Source organism: Calliphora vicina, chromosome 1, assembly GCF_958450345.1.
Source record: "Calliphora vicina chromosome 1, idCalVici1.1, whole genome shotgun sequence".
NCBI classification, from domain to species: domain Eukaryota; kingdom Metazoa; phylum Arthropoda; class Insecta; order Diptera; family Calliphoridae; genus Calliphora; species Calliphora vicina.
In genome coordinates, this window is record NC_088780.1 from 9,518,559 (window position 1) to 9,537,684 (window position 19,126).

At 31.0% G+C, this 19,126-nt stretch overlaps 1 protein-coding gene across 1 annotated transcript; it reads left to right on the plus strand.

Moving 5' to 3' along the window:
* Positions 1 to 291: 291 nt before the first annotated feature.
* LOC135949388 (serine-rich adhesin for platelets) lies at positions 292 to 18,801 on the plus strand. The gene is made up of 4 exons (XM_065498935.1): positions 292 to 5,125; positions 8,074 to 8,170; positions 13,757 to 14,352; positions 17,672 to 18,801. The coding sequence occupies exons 1-4, from the start codon at positions 741 to 743 to the stop codon at positions 17,904 to 17,906; spliced, it is 5,313 nt and encodes a 1,770-aa protein (XP_065355007.1). The 5' UTR covers positions 292 to 740; the 3' UTR covers positions 17,907 to 18,801.
* Positions 18,802 to 19,126: the final 325 nt, after the last annotated feature.

Genomic DNA, 19,126 nt, shown 5'->3' on the forward strand with positions numbered 1-19,126 from the left:
TTCATAATTATACCATAAATCTCTCACAAGGTTTCCCCTATACAAAATGTCTAGGGTTCAAAAACACCTACCAATGCTGATAACCAAAATAATTGTAATAAGGGCAAGACGCTTTTTAATTAGAAAAAAATGTTAAGATAAGACAGTGATAATGAAAAATGTATAAAAAACAACTGATGTCAATGCCAAATGATTAGATACAATTTAAATTTTAAACGATAAGATAGTTTTTTTTAATAAATATTAAAGGCCCTTTAATTAAATTGTTGTTTCTTTTAAATTTTCTTGCAGATCTGTTTTTTTCCATCAACATTCCAATAAACCTGACATCAAAACATACAATACTTTGTTTGGTCGGCAAGAATATGAAATTAAAGGTGTTTGGAAACGAATACAAAACGCTAAATTAAGAACATGGAATGTCCACAAATTTCCATGGGCCAAAGAATTGCACAAACTACAGCAATTGTACGCAAAAGAAAATGAAATGAAATAGACAAGAGAAGACAATTAAAGCAGCTTTACAAAAAGAAATAGAAAACAACCAAGACATTGAATAATAATTGTGTGTAAATAATAAACTAACAACAGCAATTTGCCAGGCCATTAGCCAACTAATTTAAGTGATTTTAGATTTGCAGGGAAATTTGTAGAGCTAAAGCTTTTAATGCAGTTTCTAGACAAACAATTTCCTTATATATTTTCTTTAAATTTGCTGTTGATTTGAATAATTGTTTACAATGTTGTTGTTTAAAACCTCCTGCCATAAACGAAATTTAGCCAACATTTTCTGGTTGGTTAAAACATGTTTCATTTTAGGCCTTTTAATGGCCGGCTGTCAGGCAGGTGTTATTAAAAAACGTGACACCACAGAGTCTGGCAACATTGATTTAATGGCGCCAGTGCAACCCACCATTTTAACGGCTCTCCTCAATGCAAGTGAAGTTGTCAACACCACAAAATTGCAATCTGTGGCTGGCACTAATTTTCCTACAGAAACCTCCAAGGAGCTAACAAACAATGAAATTTTAATAAATGAAGCCAAAAAACTGCTGGAGGAAGAGGATAAAATTATTAATTCAAATAATGAAACTGAATTAAAAAAAGAAAATGAGGCAGGCAATGATTCAGAGGAACACTTAGTGCAAACTCAAAGTGAAACGAAATCACAAGATAATTTGCAAGATATAAAACAAATTATAAAGCAATTGGAAAATAAGGATCACAATTTAGGAGAATCCTCCAAGACCTCAACCGAATTCAGCAGTAATGACATAAAAATAGATAAAATGCAAAAACTCATGGAAAAACCCACATCTGTGCAGGATAAAGAGGATGAAAGTGATAATGATAATGAGAATTCAAGTTCTTTGGAGAATAGCATAAAACCTCGGCCGCCTAGTAGAATTTTAACCGAACTTAGAACTGAGTCCCCAGCCACTAGAAAGCCCAAAGTGTCAGAAACTCAGCTAGAGAATAGCATAGAACAGCATAGCAAGGAACAAAATAAAAATGAATTAGTTGTGGAATCTAATGAAAATCGGGCATTATTACACAACGAAACTTCTAATGCTATTAAGATTGAAACTCTAGATAAAGTAACTATAAAATCTTTAGAATCATCAACTACTTTAAAAACTCTAACTAAAAATGAAGAGGAGGAGGAGGATGTTTTAAAAACTCTAGCTAAATCTTTAAATACAAATAAAACTGTGAAGGAGGAGGAAGAGGAAGATGTTTTAAAGTCAAATAGTTTAGAAACTTCTAAAAAAGAGCAGGAAAAATCTGTGGAATCTACTACTGATAGAATCGCTGCAGAAACTTCCACGTCAGTACTTAAGGTTACTGACAATATGGAGGTTTTGGAAATGACTACCCTAATGCCAGATGAGGGAACTGAAAACCAATCCAAACCAAAGAATTCCTTAAACCAAGCCCAGGAAACAAATAACATACACGATGGCTTAGATAGGGAAGAACTGCTTAAAACAGAAGAAGCAACTACATTAAAAGCAGAATTGGAAACCACTCTGCAACCTATGGAAAAAGAAGAAGACTTATTAATATTTGATGGAGATAAAAAGGAATATACCCGTTCTATGTTTATGCAGGAAACTACTACTTTAAATCCCCAAGAAGTTAATGAGGTCCTAATACCAGTAACCACCTTTAGACCGGTAGTTTTAAGCGTAAAAGAGGGTATAGAGGAGACCACCCAGAACAATCTAAAACAGCAAGTAGAGGAAGTGAATAAAGTGAAGGAAAAGAAACCCAAATTCATAAATGACAATTCCACAAATGCCCAACAATTGAATTTACCCAACAATGCAGATGTATGGTCTTTGGCGGCCATGAAATCCCTACCCAAAGCAAATATCACCATGGAAACGGCGCAGACGCACAATCAAACCCACAAGGAATACCAGGAAACTATACTGCTTAATAACACTTTAACTATGAACAGTAATAGTGAAAAGAATTTGCTGGATTGGTCACAAATTATGAGGGACAAAGAACTGTCCACCACTACCAGGAATGAGCAGCAGTACAAGGAAGCAGAAAAGGAGAAACAAGAGAATTATTTAACGAACGAAGAACGAAAAACTGAGGATAACGTAAAGGATATTTTAAATTTAGACTCTACAACCTGGACTCCAGACTTGGCACAAACTGAGAATCATTTAACGAACGAGGAACAAAAAACAAAAGATAATATAGAGGAAATTTTACATTTAGGCTCTACTACAACCTGGACTCCGGACTTGGCACAATCTGAAAACAAACCAGAAACCAGGGAAGAAGCTGAGGCTACCATAAATTCTTTAATAGAACCTCAACTAACCAGCACTACTATGGCCACTGCAATCTTATCTCAATTTAATGATAATAATAATGATAATAATACTAACAATGAGCCAGATAAGAAAGTTGAAACAAATATGAATAATCATTTGGAAAACTTAATGGAAACTCTGAACGTGGCCACTACAACTGCTGCCACAAATGTGGACAACCACCCCTTTAACACATCGCTGAACATTGAACCAAATTTAAATGAAATAAACTTGACTTCAAATCAAACCCAAGCCGACTTAAATAACGATGTGCAAACAATAACAACAGCTGCTGGAAAGCAAAGTGTTGATGACGATGAGTTTAACGCAGACAGAGCAACAACGACGACGACGACGACAGCGACTGAAGCAACAGCTGTTGCTGATATGACTACAGTTGAGCAAATTTCCAGTGAGACAACAACAGTTAGTACGCCGGAGACTAGCAAACAAAACGCATCGTTAAATAACGTCGCCATAAAACAACAACAAAATAAATCCGAAAATAATAATAATAATAACGTAAATTTGGAAGAATCTAATTCTTCGTCGTCACACAACGAATTAGAAAACTCTGAGCACGATAAACAAACTAATCAATACGAAAATATTGAATTAAATACGAATACAACAATTGAAACAACAACCGTTGTACCGATTACCACATTTAGGCCAACTATTTTGGCAATAACCTCTACTACCTCTATACCAGCAACGTTTGAACAGGAAGTTGACCAAAATGGCAACCAATTTCAAATAAATTTAAAACAAAAACAATCAATAACAGACTTACACGACAATAATTCTACGAAAACAATTGAAACGCATTTATCGGAAAGAGAATTTGAAACTACTACACATGAAACAATAACAACAACAGCAACAGAATTAGCAGCTAGTAAAACAGAAAATACTCATCTGACGTCTGCTTTGGAAAACAGTACTGATACGTCATCCTCTAAAGACGAGTTAATAAATGAAACAACTGAAATTAGCTTAGGCTCTCAAGAGTTTAAGACAACGACACAAACAACCCCTAAACAAGTGGATGAAACCACAATTGGGTCACCTGTCACAACAACAGACGAAACAGGCGAGAAACTTGAGAGAAAGGAAACTGAAACCGAAACAACACCAACAACAACAACACCAGAAAGTACAGGGTCTACAACCTCGACTACGGAGGCAACGAAAACACCTGTTGTTGTTATTGACACCACACAACGCGTAGCAGTGACTGAAAGCTTCACACCCACCACAACCGAACAAAACACAATTTCAACTACAACTGCAACTGCAAAACAGGAAGGCGAAATAAAGGAGGAAGAAGACAACACTTTGTCAACAAAAGATGCGAATATAGAAACAACAACAAACATGAGTACTACAACAACAATAACAAGTGACAGCACCACAACAACTGCGCCAGTAACAGCGGCCAAAGACGATGAGACCTATATAAGTTTATTGGATGATACAACCACAACTCAAACTTACTCTCCCACCATCTCAACGACATCTTCTACAACAACACCAACAACAACTACTACAACAACAACATCGCCACCTTCATCATCGTCAACATTGCCTTCGGCTATAACAACCAAAGTGGAAGAGATTTACAATGTGATACACAGTACAACAACCGAGCTAATACAAACAACAACACAACAATTGCTAACGGAAACCGAAGAAGACTCAACATCCCCCTACCCATACGCATCCTCTACAACAATCACCAGCAGTAGCAGCACGGAAATGTTACCCACTGGTTCAAGCACCACACCCTCTAGCAAAATGATAGAAACAGCTGATATTGGCAAATCCTTGCCCACACTCACCTCCATAATGGGTGGCAATAGTGGTAATATGTATCCGAAAAATTCGGAAGCCTCCGGCGAGACTGATGTTAATGTCATCATTGCCATAACCGTAAGTGTTATAGGTGTTATTGCCCTAATATTACTAGTGGGTTTCCTGTATTTGATGCGTAAACGTCAAAAACAAAACTCCTATCCGAATCGTTGTCGTCCTGTTAGCATGGACGAGTTTACCATTGATAATGCATCGGTGGGTGGCAGCATGCGCAAGAGTAGTGCGTTGAGATCATCGAAACGTACCTATGGTAATTTGGCTTTCGATGATCCCTCATTGCGTCACAATGCCATGGGTGTGCATGAGCTGGCGAAATTTGTTCAGGAGAAATTACGCATATTTGAAGAGTTTCGCGATGTGCCGCTAATAACGTCGAGATCGGATGAAGTGCCACCGGGTTGTGAGGATAAAAATAGGTGAGTTGAAAATAAATATAAATTCTTGAATTACATATAAATTTTAAGGACTCATAAAGATTAAAAACAATTAAAAAAAATTGGAAATTTTTCAAATTTTTTTTTAAGTGAAACAAATTTTGGTGAAAAAATTCGGGTTACACAATTATTTTTCTGGATTTTGACTCAATGTCGGTGTTAATTTATAATATCATTTGAGAGCTCTTTGAAATGGCTTTCTATTGATATCCATATTATCTACATACATATGTATGTACATTTCAAAAACCAGTAAGATGATTTTAAGGTAAATTTAAAGGCTTGACCACTCGATACTACATTTTTTTTTTTATAAATTCACAACTTTTGACTTTTCAGCCCAATTATGAATAAAAAAATTCCCTGGGAGTTTGTTCCCAGGAAGTTTTTTCCCATTGAATTTGAATAGAAAAAATGAGAAAAGGGAAAAAACTCCCGTTGAATTTTTAGTCATAAATGGTCTGTATTATAATGTTTTTAAACCTGGTTTTCATCTTTAACTCTCGCCATTTATGGATGATTCTTTCAATACAGATTATTCTGAAAGTATTTCTGTTTTTAGTTCTATTCGTTAACTGTGAGCTTCCACTAGTTAATGTGTATACATTTTAGGTAAACAAATTTAAAAGCTTGTAATTTCTACAAAATTAAGTTGAGACCCTATAAAGTATAGATATTCTGTATACTTTAGATCGGGAAGTTTATGTATCGATGTCCGATGTTGTTGTAGCAGCAGTGATTGCTGAGTTGACAGCCCTTGGCCGAGTGAAGTCGGGTCATTCCGGTGCGTAGAACCGGCTGTCGTGATCGATGTCCGTCTGTCCGTGTGTTGGTTGAAATCATCATCCCGAAGGCCTCAGATGTCCATATCAGCAATATTTGTCCTTAAATGTTTGGGGTATATCTCGAATACTCTGCCTCATAGATGCGGATGAATTTGAATTTGAAGTCAATGATAAATATGCAATCTCAACAATACTGCTAGAAAAAGTATGTTAATATGCTGACAAAGACTTCAGACACTATTGGTATAAATGGCCCGAAATGAACTTATCTAATTAGTTATACCAGGAAATAGGCCATCGAAGATAAGATATTCCCACAAAGATCCATTGGATCTTCGCTACGGAACGATCAGACTTTGATTCCAATGATTGTCAACTCATTGGCAGCTGCTTCAAATTGAAGTTGTTTCTCCAGGAAAGAACTTTCAACGTCTCTCATTATAACTCTGCTTTTTGAAGTCGGATATTTATGCCTTCGAACATTCAAATAAGACTTTGGCTATTCTCTCTCATCTAAACATTTTAAACATTGTGAATGAAGTATTAACCGGAAATTTTTCCCCAGGGTAGAACTTTCGACAACAGTAGGCCAAATAATGTCAACTACGGAATGATCAGATTTTGATTCCAATGATTTTCAAATCATTGACAGCTGGCTGTATCAAACTGAAGCTGTTTCTCCAGGAAAGAACTTTTAACATCTCTCATTATAACTATTCTTGTTGAAGTCGGAATTTATGCCTTCGAACAGACAAAAGAATTGTAAACTTTGCGACTGAAGTATCAACCGGATGTTTTTCCTCAAGGAAGAACTTTTGACAACAGTAGGCCAAATAAGGTCAACTTATCAACGATCTGATTTAGACTCCAATGATTGTCAACTCATTGACAGCTGTATCAAATTGAAGTTGTTTCTCCGGGAAAAAAGTTTTGCTTTTGGAAGTGCCCTCGAACAGACAAACGAATATAAGAATATAAGACGTTGCCAGTTCTTTCACATCCAAACATTGTTGACTGAAGTATCAACCGGATGTTTTTTCCCAGGGTAGAACTTTCGACCACAGTATTATTTCGACAATGATTGCCACTCTTTGGCAGCTGTATCAAACTGAAGTTGTTTCTCCAGGAAAGAAGTTTTCACGTCTGTCAATATAGCAATGCTTTTGGATGTCGGATATTTTCTAATTAATTGTGCCTTCGAAAAGGCAAACGAATATAAGACGTTGCCTATTCACTCTCATCCAAACATTGTTAACTTTAAAACTGAAGTATCAACCGGATGTTTTTCCCCAGGGAAATACTATTCGACAGTTATATCAACCGAACGTTTTCCCCCAGGGAAATACTATTCGACAGTTATATCAACCGAACGTTTTTCCCCCGTAGAGATCTTTCGATAACAATAGGATTAATACAACAACAATGAAGAAGATATCATCTATAGCAACTGGCAAATCAGCCGAAGAAGTCACGACTGATATAAAAAATCGAAGAAGAAGAATAAATTATTAAGAGAAATGTGTGTTAACTTGTTCGCCCATTCCTTATAGCTAATCACCCCTATCGGCAATAAAATGTGAAATTTTGTTCTCATGAAATATCCATTCACCTCGAAGGGAAAATTGCTATCGTGATATTCCCATGAACTTTTCATTCACAATAGTGGATTTTGTTCGTAACAGCTGTTTATTGTTTAAAAAATTCCATTTAAAAATTTCACAACAAGGGGAATGTTTTCAAGTGAACAAAGTTGATGAACGAGAAATGGGAAAAGGCAACATATTTCATGTGAAATATTGATTCGCGATAGGGGTGAATATTTCCACGAAAATGTATCGATTTAAATAGAATTGTTCGTTAGTTTGAGCTATCATATTTTTAACACAGAATAGAACTAAACATTTGTAAATTCTCGAATGTTTAGTCTGGCTATTAAAGACTTACATAATTATGATCTTTAAAGCTTATTTTAGCCCAAAAATTAGTAGAGATTTACGATAAAGTGTAGGAGAAGGGTGTAATCAAAATTCGAGTAAACCTAATTTAGATTTAATACATTGATATAGTGAATTCAAATTAAATTGTTTACTCAGAATTAAAATTACTAATCTCTTGTTCTCATTTTTTCACTTTTTTTTTAAACAGATATGCGAATGTATTGCCGCTTCCTGAAACTCGTGTCATTTTGCAGCGTCTTAACGATGATGATAAAACGGAATATATCAACGCCAATTATGTCACAGTAAGTTTAATATTTAATCATATAAAAAAATAATTTCCTCCAGCAACTAACACCCACCCCCTCCCTCATTTAAATAACTATCAACAAATGTACAAAGAAAACTATAAATGTATGGATAAGTTTAGGTATTTCAATGTGCCAGTTTATGCTTTGTGAATCTCTAAAGAAAAAATAAACGTAATTACTTGGATCATGTAATCAAACAACATTAATCATGATTAAACATCGTGATGATCATCATGATACTAGATGATGCTTATTTAAATAGACTATAATACAACAAGTACATTAACAAATAACAAAAAACATAGAAGAAAATCAAAACAAAACAAAGAAACCAAACTAAACAGAAAATGTAAACAAACTATTATGAACTACATACATACTTGCAAGTAGTTTGTTAAGTTATGGTTTGTGTGTTTCACGTATTAAAATATGCATTGTTAGTTAGTGTTGCTGTTCACAGCCCCAACAGCAACAACAACAATTTAACCTTTTTAATTCATTTAAATATAAAATTTCTACTTATTTTTTATTGTTGTTATTATTGTAATAATAAATTTGTGGTTAAAGTGCGAGTCTAGATTTAGAAACATTTTAAATAAATTATATGCAATATCTACAAATATGTAGTAAATGCATAAGTATGTATATGAAAGTGTGTGTAATTATCAAGAGCAACCAGCAACTTTCAAATATTTATTATTTTTTTTATTTATTTACACACACACCAACAATTTTAATTTTAAAATTTAAATAAATAAAAAACAATAACAACTAAATAGTGTTTATTTTTGTCCGTCCGTCTGCGTGTTTGTCTCTATTTAGAAAAAAACACCAGATAAGAATAATTTCAATTGAAAATCGAACTCAGACGAGCAATTTTTATTCTCTTTTGTTTGCTAAATAATTTAAAATGAATCATTTAGTAAAATTGTCAGTCAGTTTTGTTTGTATCTCTCATTGTCAGTTGACTGAAATAACGAGCGAGTATAAACTTTTTTTCCATGTTCTGAGATGATTTGTTTTTTGTCGTTTTGTTTTGTTTTATTTCAGTCAATGGGTGCAGTAACTTTTATTTTCTTTTGTGTGATTGTTGTTTTATTTTTGTTTTTATTGTTAATATTTATAAAGGAATATGTATCTGGTTTATACGAGGGTTGGTTAATAATTGACATCACTGCTTTACGTAAATGTTTTTTAATGAAGATGGTTGCCATCATTTAATTTTAAAATGCAAACAATTACAGATCAATGCAACATTTTCTACACTTACGAACCCAAACGTAGTATGATTTGAATAAATGTTTTTTTTTACTATACAGTGGGTGACAATAAAATGAATACTATATTCCGCATTTCTTAAATAAATTTAATTTTACTAGGTTTTCTATAAAATAGATTTTAAGCATTCAAAATTGAATTTATAGAATGTGATTATCAGGGAAACCAAAATATGCAAATGCATGTTTTTTCTGGTGAGTCTAATGAGCACATGGATAAGATATTTACACGTTTCAGAACTATTTAAGAATTTTGGCATCGATTTGTTAGTGCATATTTTTGCATATTTTACCCTTAAATACATATTTTTGCATATATTTGTTTTAAGAGCATATTTATGTCATATTTTAGGTTTTTAGAGCATATTTTACTGTTTAATAGCATATTTTGAGTTTATCAAAAACAAATTTTGTCTTACTTATTTTTCGCTGTTGTTACAGGTTTTTACTTCCTTTGTTTAAAATTCAAAATTGAAAAATAGATGGCTTTTCACCAAAAAAAAAAAAAATTAAAAAACAGACATTTTTTTTTTTAAATTTAAAATAACAATTCAAAAATTTTTTTTATCCAAAAAATGAAAAAACTGGAAAAAAATGTTCACCAAAAAAAAAATTTTTTTTTTTTCCAAAAAATTAAAAATCTGAAAAAAGATTTTTGTTCACCTAAAAATATTTAAATTTTTTATTTTGAAGCATAATTAGGTGAAGGGTATATAAGATTCGGCACAGCCGAATATAGCTCTTTTACTTGTTTTAATATAAAATAAGCACTATTTTAATAATAGCTCCATCTAAATATCAAATTTTAGTTCTAATTCAAACTTAACCGTTCTAAGTGTTACAGAAATATTGTCTTTTAAATTTGCTCCTGTAACATCAGCTGATGTCGAAAGAACATTTTCTATGTATAAAAATGTTTTCAGATCCAATAGACAACGATTTTTATTTGAAAATTTAAGTAAATTTTTTTTGGTTAAAAATTATGTAAAAGTTTGTTTTTTTAAGAGCATATTTTTTAAATTTTAAGAGCATATTTTAAAGTTTTTACTGCATATTTAAAGCGCCTAAAACTCTTTTTTTAGAGCATATTTCCGGTTTCCCTGGTGATTATACTTCTTAGCATTGTCAAAACAATAGAAACTTTTAAACTTCTGCAAAAAAGACTAAAACATAAAGAAAACTAATGCCATAAGTAAGACCAGTACCTGTCTTACAAAATCTTACTCCAAGATAATTTATTAGCAAGAATGTATAAAAAATTCCAAAAATCAATAATCAAAAATTGGAAATTAGATCTCGAACAGTCAGCATTTTGACCGAAATTGCAAAAAAAAAAATATTTTTTAGTACTTTGGCATTTATTTTTTTAATTTTTAAAATGTCAGAATTAAAAAAAAATAACTTTTTTGGTATGTTGGCGATTTATTTTAAATTTTGGAGTTTTTTTTAATTTGCTGATTTTTTTTTAATTTTTTGACAAACTTTAATTTTGGCGATTTTTTGTGTTTAAAAAAAAATTTTTCTTTAAAAAAAAGAATTTTTAAAATTTAAAAAAAGAAATTTTTAAAATTTAAAAAAAAAACAAATCGAAAATTTTTTTTCCAAAAAATGAAAAAACAACTTTGGAAAACAAATACATTTTGTTTTCCTAAAAATATTTAAAATTTTTATTTTATTTGTATACTTTTATTAACTTAATTTATCAAAAAACAAAGGACATAATTAATTAAATTCTGAAAATGAGAAAACAAAATTAAAAAATTTCTTTATTACGGCATTGACAAAACAATGGAAACTTAGGTATTATTTTAACAAATATTTTGTTGGGTATCCCTTATTTTTTAGAACTGCTACACATCGACGATGCATTGAACCAATTAAAGAGTCAATGGTCTCCTTTGAAATATTTTGCCATTCCCTTATAACCGCCTTCTATAAATCTTCCTTCCTGGTGTAATTTTGGGTCCTTATTTTACGATCTACAATTTCCCATAGATTTTCTATGGGATTGAGATCTGGCGATTGGGCAGGCCACTTCAAAACACATACCTCGTTGGATTGTAACCACTCGGTTACAACCCTAGAGGTGTGTTTCGGGTCGTTGTCGTGTTGGAATCTCCAAACTAGGGGCATATTTTCCTCAGCGTATGGATACATAGCATCGTTTAATATGGTTCTGTATCCTATACCTGTCATGGTATCTTTTATAATATGAATTGGGCCCATACCTTGCCCTGAAAAAACATCCCCATACCATAATATTGCCACCGCCAAACTTTACAGTCTTATTTGTGTACTTTGGATCTAATCTTTTTCCCTTTGGTCGTCTTACAAATGTTCTCCCATCACTGCTTCTTAAATTGTATTTCTATTCGTCGGAAAAGAGGACAGTATTCCATGTCTGTAACGACCAGTTTAAATGATCCCTGGCAAATTGTAGACGAGCAGAACGGTTCTTTTTAGAAATGAGTGGTTTTTTCACAGGACGATAGCAACCAAGACCAGCCTCATTTTCCCTGCGACTAACTGTTCGGGTACTTATTTCTAATTTTAGGCTATTAACAACCTATCGAGGAGTTATTTTTGGGAATTTCTTGAACTCTGTCGCTATTAAATTATCTTGTCTAGGAGTAGTCTTACGAGGTCTTCCACCTAAATGATGAGTTTTTACAGAACCGGTCTCACGAAATTTCTTTATAATTTTTGAAACTGCTGATTTATTTATTGAATATTTGTCACAGATACTTTTTTTGTTTTAAACCAGTTTTAAAATCGTTAATTATTTTATTTTTTAAGTCTTCACAAATCTTAACTTTAGCCATTTTCGTTAACTTTGAAAAAAAGCAATAATGCGAAAAACTTAAAAAAAGAAATTGTGAAAAATTACCAGAATTTAAAAATAAAATAAAATAACTGTAAACAGGATGTTTTTTACATCGTTCTTTTAAATATTATTTTCGTTTTACACTTCTTTCTTGCAGAAGTTTAAATGTTTCCATTGTTTTGTCAGTAGCGAAATAGTGAATATTTTTAATTTTGTTCCCTTTTTTCAGAATATAATTAATTATGTTGTTTGTTTTTCAGTTAATTTATATAAATAAAACAAGTAAAAAATAAAAAATTTTATTTTAAAAAAATATTTAAAATTTAGGGCTACATATTTGGAAAAGTTTCCATTGTATTGTCAACCACTGTATTTTAGTAATTTGCAACTTTGTTTAATTTTGGCTTTTTTTAATAGTTTGCCTTTAACAATTTTGTTTTGTTTTTTTTTTTTTGAATTTTGGTGATTTATTTTTTTGAAATATATATAAATTAATTTGTTTGTGTACAAAAGCAAAAAAAATCCCCAAAATACAAAAAACGCCAAAATTTTTAAAAAATTTCCTAATTTTATAAATAACGAAAATCACCACAATAAATCGAAAAAATTACTTTTTTTGTTATTTATTTAGAATTTCTGTGCTTATGGCCAATTTTTTTAATTATGATTTGCCAATTTGTATTTTTCGAGAATATAACAAATTTAAAAATCTCCAAAATACCAAAAAAAATTGGCAAATTTCTAAAAATCACCATATTTTAAAAAAATCACCACAATAAAACGCAAAATACATTTTCTATTATATTTTGGTAGATTTTTTTTATTATGGTGATTTTAAGCTTTGGTGTTTTTTAGTAGCGAATATAACAAATATTAAAATAGCAATAGTTTTTGCCATATAACAGTTATTTTTGTCAAAAAAATAAATAGTAAACGTCAAATTTGCCAAAAAAAAAAAAGTAAAATTTTAAAAATAAACAAAATTACCACAATAAATCGCAAATAACATTTTCATTTATATTTTGATGATTTGTTTAGAATTTCTGTGATTTTGGCAGATTTTATTAATTATGCTGATTTATTTTACAATTATTTCAATAAACAGTATAAACTTTATGATGTTACAGTTCATTTTAGCTTATTAACTAGCATTCCGATGTTATATACTAATTTGATTCAACTAGTCTAAATAAAATTAGTTTAACAATATTTAATATATAAGCCAACCCTCGTATTTTAATATAGCAGTACAACTTTAGCTATTTTTAAAAAACATGGAAAATATCATAAATTTATAAAAACAGGTATTTCTGTAGTGTCTATTAATCATCAAATATTATTAATTATTTTAGCCATATTTGGATTAAAAGAACAAACCAAACATACACAATTGAAACCCACCATCATCATCCTAAACTCTTATGATTACTTCATCAAACAATAAATATTAAAAATATTTAATCAAATTTTAACCAACAGGGTCCCAAAGATTCACCCAACTATTACATAGCCTGCCAGGCACCACTCGACTCAACCGTTGAAGACTTTTGGCGCATGATCTGGGAACAACAATCACGAGTCATTATCCAGGCCACTGATCTCATTGAAAATGGTGTAGAGAAATGTGCTGAATATTTGCCGCCATCGGTTACACTGGATAATCACTGCAGCTTCGGTGACTTCCAAATCACTTTGCAAAATCGTGAAGTCAAAGACAAGTATGCCATCTCAACAATACTGCTGAAGAATGTAGCTGAAAATGTCAGCCGAGAACTCACTCACTATTGGTATAAATGGCCTGAAGTGGGCGTGCCAGCTGAAGAGGCTCCCATTATAGCTATGCTTTTGGAAGCCAGATCATCTCTAATTAGTTATGCCATCGAACAGGCCAACGAAGATAAGGAGAAATCATCTGGGGCCACGCTTAAATCCGCAGAAGAGGGCACGGTGTCAAATAATGGTTCGACATTGTCGCCCACCAGTAATTCAAATGGTAGTAGTGCTAATGGTAGTAGTGGTGAAATAAATGGTAACATATCGATGGTGCATATTAAAAAGACTGCCAGAAATCAGGGGTAAGTTGTATAACTTTATTTGTAAAATAAATATTAATTCTCTTGTTTCTATAAGACCGTACTGCTCTTATACAATTTGCCAAAGAACTTAATTAACTGTTTATACCCTTCGCCATGAGTGGCAAGGGTATATAAGTAATTTCTACATTTTTCATTTTCGACCGTTATAGATAGCGAAGTCGATATAGCCATGTCCGTCTGTATGTTGAAATCAACTTTCCGTAGCCCCCAAATAACGTACATACATCAATATGTCGGGAATTCTTCCGGTTTGGTTGCTATTTAAAATCGACAAAATCGGCACACAAATGGCTGAGATATAAGCAAAAAACCGGGACAACCTAGATTTTTGCCTTATTTTTTATCTATATCTGGATTACTAAGTCATTAATATAGACAATATGGATATCTAATGATAGATTTTTCAAAGTCCATTGCAACGATGTATATTGGAGTTGTAAGTTGGACCTACAATGGGCCAAAATCGGAAAAAATATTTTTTAACCTGAATTTTTTTTCATAAATTCTTTTTTCCAAAAAATTGGAAAATTAAAAAAAAAATTGGAAAAAACTTAAAAAACATTTTGGAAAAAAAAATTTAAAAACTATTTTTAAAAATAAATTTTAAAAAATTTTTAATTTTGTTTAAATAAAAGTTATTTAAAAAAAAATATTTTTAAATATAATTTGGCCAAGGGTATTATTCACAAGCTCTCTTACTTGTTTTAATATAGAAATCTCCTTTCGGATGAATCCAAATACAATAACCCTGACAATAATCCTAAACACACCTCTAACCACTCGTTTACAACCTAATGGGGGGTACATGATTTCAAGTGGCCTCTCAAATCGCAAAATCTCATCCTTCTCAAAATTATACCACGAAGGAAGCTAAATTTCAGAATCCAAGGTCTATATCTTCATTAGTCTTGGACGTTTCAACTTATTTGTTACAGGGTGGGTCAATAATTCCGCGATTTTTTTGAATTTCCCGGCTCTTAACTGAAATGGCAACACTTATACTGTCAACAGGCATCTGTCAGTTGACTTCCGTCAAAATTTGAACAAGCTGCATCAAGGCATATTTAACCAGCTGGCAGCGTAACGCCAGCTGACTATTTTTTGATCTACTCGTGTTTTGCCTTGTGAAATGTCAAAAGCTTGTTTACAAACATTTTTAAATTAGTTATAAGATTAAAAAGAATATTTTATATTTAAAAAAGTGAGTATTTGTCACCGCTTTATGTGCATAAAATATTTAAAAGTGTTAAAAAAAACTATTTTATTTATAAAAGTGCGTTTTTGTGAATTTTTTTTGACAGTTTACACCAAGGCGAATTCATACAAGGTGGTGTCAGTTCTACAAAAACAACGATTGGTCTTAACAAATGTCAAAAAACCAAAATGAAAAATTTAAGAAATAAGTATTTAAACTTAATATAGTGTAGATAATTGAATAGTGAGGGCTTTACTTATTTATGTAAACAATAAATATTTTGTTAATAAGCTTAGAATATGTAGATATTTAAATATAAAAACAAGCTTTGACAGTTGTTAGAACAAAAAAGCGAAAAAAAAATTATCAGCCTGTGACTGACTCCACCTTGTATAAATTCGCCTTGGTTTACACGGTTTTAAATATACAAAATTGTATTGTTGTAATTGTTGTAGTTACGCTGCCACCTTGTTAATACATCTTGAGCTGCAGTTTGTGTTTGACAGCCATTGATACAAAAATCCATTCTATTTGTTGTTTGATGAAAACATCTTACAAAAAATACCAATTTTAATGACCTCAACAAATTTTATTTTTTGGAAGCGATACAAAAATTGTAGAAACATTTCTGAGTCGATTAAACGATGTCCATCCGTCCGTCTGGCTGGTTGTCCACTCCCGAAAATCACTTTAACGAGCATAAATCTCTTAAAAATGTGGGTATCCACCTAGAATTCAACAGAAATAAGATTCATATAGACATAAATCGGTACATAATTGGAGAATCATTCCGAAAATTATTCATGAAAAAAATATTGAAATTTTAATAGAACAAAGATTTTCTTATATACTCAGTGTAGGGTATTATATGGTCGAACTTGACCGACCACACTTTCTTACATCTTTTTTTATACTTTATTTAAGTCTGTGCTGTCAATTAGCGTTTAGTAAGAATTCAAAGCAGTATATAAACTGCCACAAACAGTTTTCTTAGAAAAATAAAAATATAATTAAACAATATTATTTTTCATTAATCAGAATTAATTATAAAATCAAGTAAGAATATTATATTCGGCAGTAACGAATCTTGTTTGCCCACCTTCAATATGTAAATAGTTTTTTGCTTCTATGGACCGGTTCATATAAAACTAGTTTATGTCCAATTTCATCACGATATTAATTACTGTAAGACAATTATGAATGTTCAAGTCATTTTCTGAGGGGGACTTTGTATGGGGACTACGGACAAATGTTATCCGATTTTTGTCATACTTGACAGAATAATTTCAGAGTACTTGGAACTCATTTGTTCAAAATTGTATCATGATTGCCGCATAATCAATATACATGACTGCTTAAAATTATTCCGGGGGACATTTGTATGGGGGCAAGGTAAACTCATGGACCGATATTGCCGATATCCGACCGATATTGCTGGACCGATTTTCAGTGTCAAACAAACCTTATCAACAGTGAGTTTGTATGCTAACTAGCTCATTTCGTTAGGGATCTATAGTGTTTTCAACAGATAGACAGACAGACGGACGGACATAGCTATATCGTCTTGGACTCTTATAAGGACCCAGAATATATATACTAATGTGGGTCTGCGACAAATAATTTGATGTGTACCCCCGGTCTATACATGACAAATATTTATCATAACAATTATTGACGTTTGTTGTCAAGACAAAGTTGTCTAAGTAAAAACACTAACAATTTTGCATTTAAATGCAGACTATACCTGATAATTTTTTATCTTGACAATAATTTTGACGTTTATCAAGGTAAAAATTTAACAGGTATACCCAGGGGGTTACAAACGGAATGATAAAATCAATATATATTTGTAATTTAAGAGGGATGTAGAATGAATGTATTTTACAAAGACTCAGATTCTAGATAATTGTTTACAATTTATGGTTATAATTAAAGATAAATTTAGATTTCTTTCAAGGTATAATTATTTTAATATTTCCTGTCATTGTCCAAGTGATTGTTTTATCTCTTTTTACTGCTAATCTTTACCTTTTCTTTACCTTTTCTATATTTGTGTTTTATGTTTTCTTTACATGTCAACAATTTGTTTTTCTATTTTTTTAGTCCCTTAACTATTCACTGCTCCCCAGGTACAGGACGTACAGGCACCATAATTGCCTGTGACATAGCAATAAGAAGTTTGGAAACACCCAAGCGTACCGTCGACATACCACAAATTGTCTATTATGTGCGTAGGGGCCGAGCTAGTGCGGTCTTGACCAAGGAACAATACGAATTTATCTACAAAGTTGCCAACATGTATGCAGCTAAAATAACAAATCCCACTAACTATAATTGAAAGGGGAAAACTATTTCCAAATCCCTTTAAAGTGCCTTTGTTTTTAATTGGAGATTGAAAATCTAAGCAAAAAAAAAGTTTAAGTATCAAACTGAAAACACTCATTTCAAGCAACCCATTTTAGTCATTATAATTATTATTATGTATATTTAAAATAAAAATTCTATGTTATTATAATTTTTAAAATAAGTTTGTTTTCTCAATAAAACAAACAAAAAAAACAGTAATTGCAGCTTTATTACATAAAAACAAAATTAATTAATTAATAATTATTTATTTATCTATCTATGTATTTTCTTTTTGTTTTTTTAATAAATTGCTTTAAAAAATGTGTTGCTTTTTTATAAGCAGCATTTACAAAAATTTTGTTATGTATTAAATTCCTCTTTTTTGTGATATTATAATTATTAAATTAATAAAAAAAACCAACAAACAAACAAAAACTATAATACTGTATATTTACTTTAAAACGAAACTTTATTTTCTGTACATGTTGTATTCTATATTCCATTATTATTTAAGTATTATTAAATAAATAAATAAATGGTTCTTGTAAATATAAATTTTATAAATAAATATGTTGTATGTACAATAATTTAGGAAATTTTGTTTATAATTTAATTTAAAACAAAAAACATTTAAGGCATTCACAATTCCCTAAAATATTTGTTTCCAAAAAGAAAATAGTTATTTTTAGTGTTCAAAACCCTAACAATATACTATGATTTTGGTAATAATAAATTAGTAAATTTATTTTAAATGTGAATCTCGAAAAATTAGCATCATTGTATACTTTGTATAAACAAACAAATTATATACATAAATTTAATTTGTAATGTATTATAAACGAAAAATATTTTAAATAAAAATATACTATACTATATAATGTAATAAATATGGTATCAGTTTTGGTAATTTGTTAATAATGTTCTCGATAAGGTAAGAATAACAAAATTTGGTTAATAAAACATGTACACAGTTAACTAAATACAAATATTTAATTGATATGAAAAGAATTTTAAAGTATTTGGTACAGGAAAAATTCTTTTATACAGGCCTGTCACCCATTTTGTTCAGAATGGTTTCAATTCCGTAGTTTTTATTCCGATCGATTTTGTTTTAGGTTCTTCAGATTCCGTGTAATTTGTTAATTCCAAAAATATTTAATAGCTCTGCATTTCAGATTTTTATTTGGTACAGAAATTTATTAAAAATTTTAT

Excerpts from the sequence above, each read along its gene's own strand:
- LOC135949388 (XM_065498935.1), top strand. The coding sequence starts at position 741 with ATGTTGTTGTTTAAAACCTCCTGCCATAAACGAAATTTAGCCAACATT. Across the intron at positions 8,171-13,756 it reads TCAACGCCAATTATGTCACA|GGTCCCAAAGATTCACCCAA; the intron begins GTAAGTTTAATA and ends TTTAACCAACAG. Across the intron at positions 14,353-17,671 it reads AAGACTGCCAGAAATCAGGG|TCCCTTAACTATTCACTGCT; the intron begins GTAAGTTGTATA and ends CTATTTTTTTAG.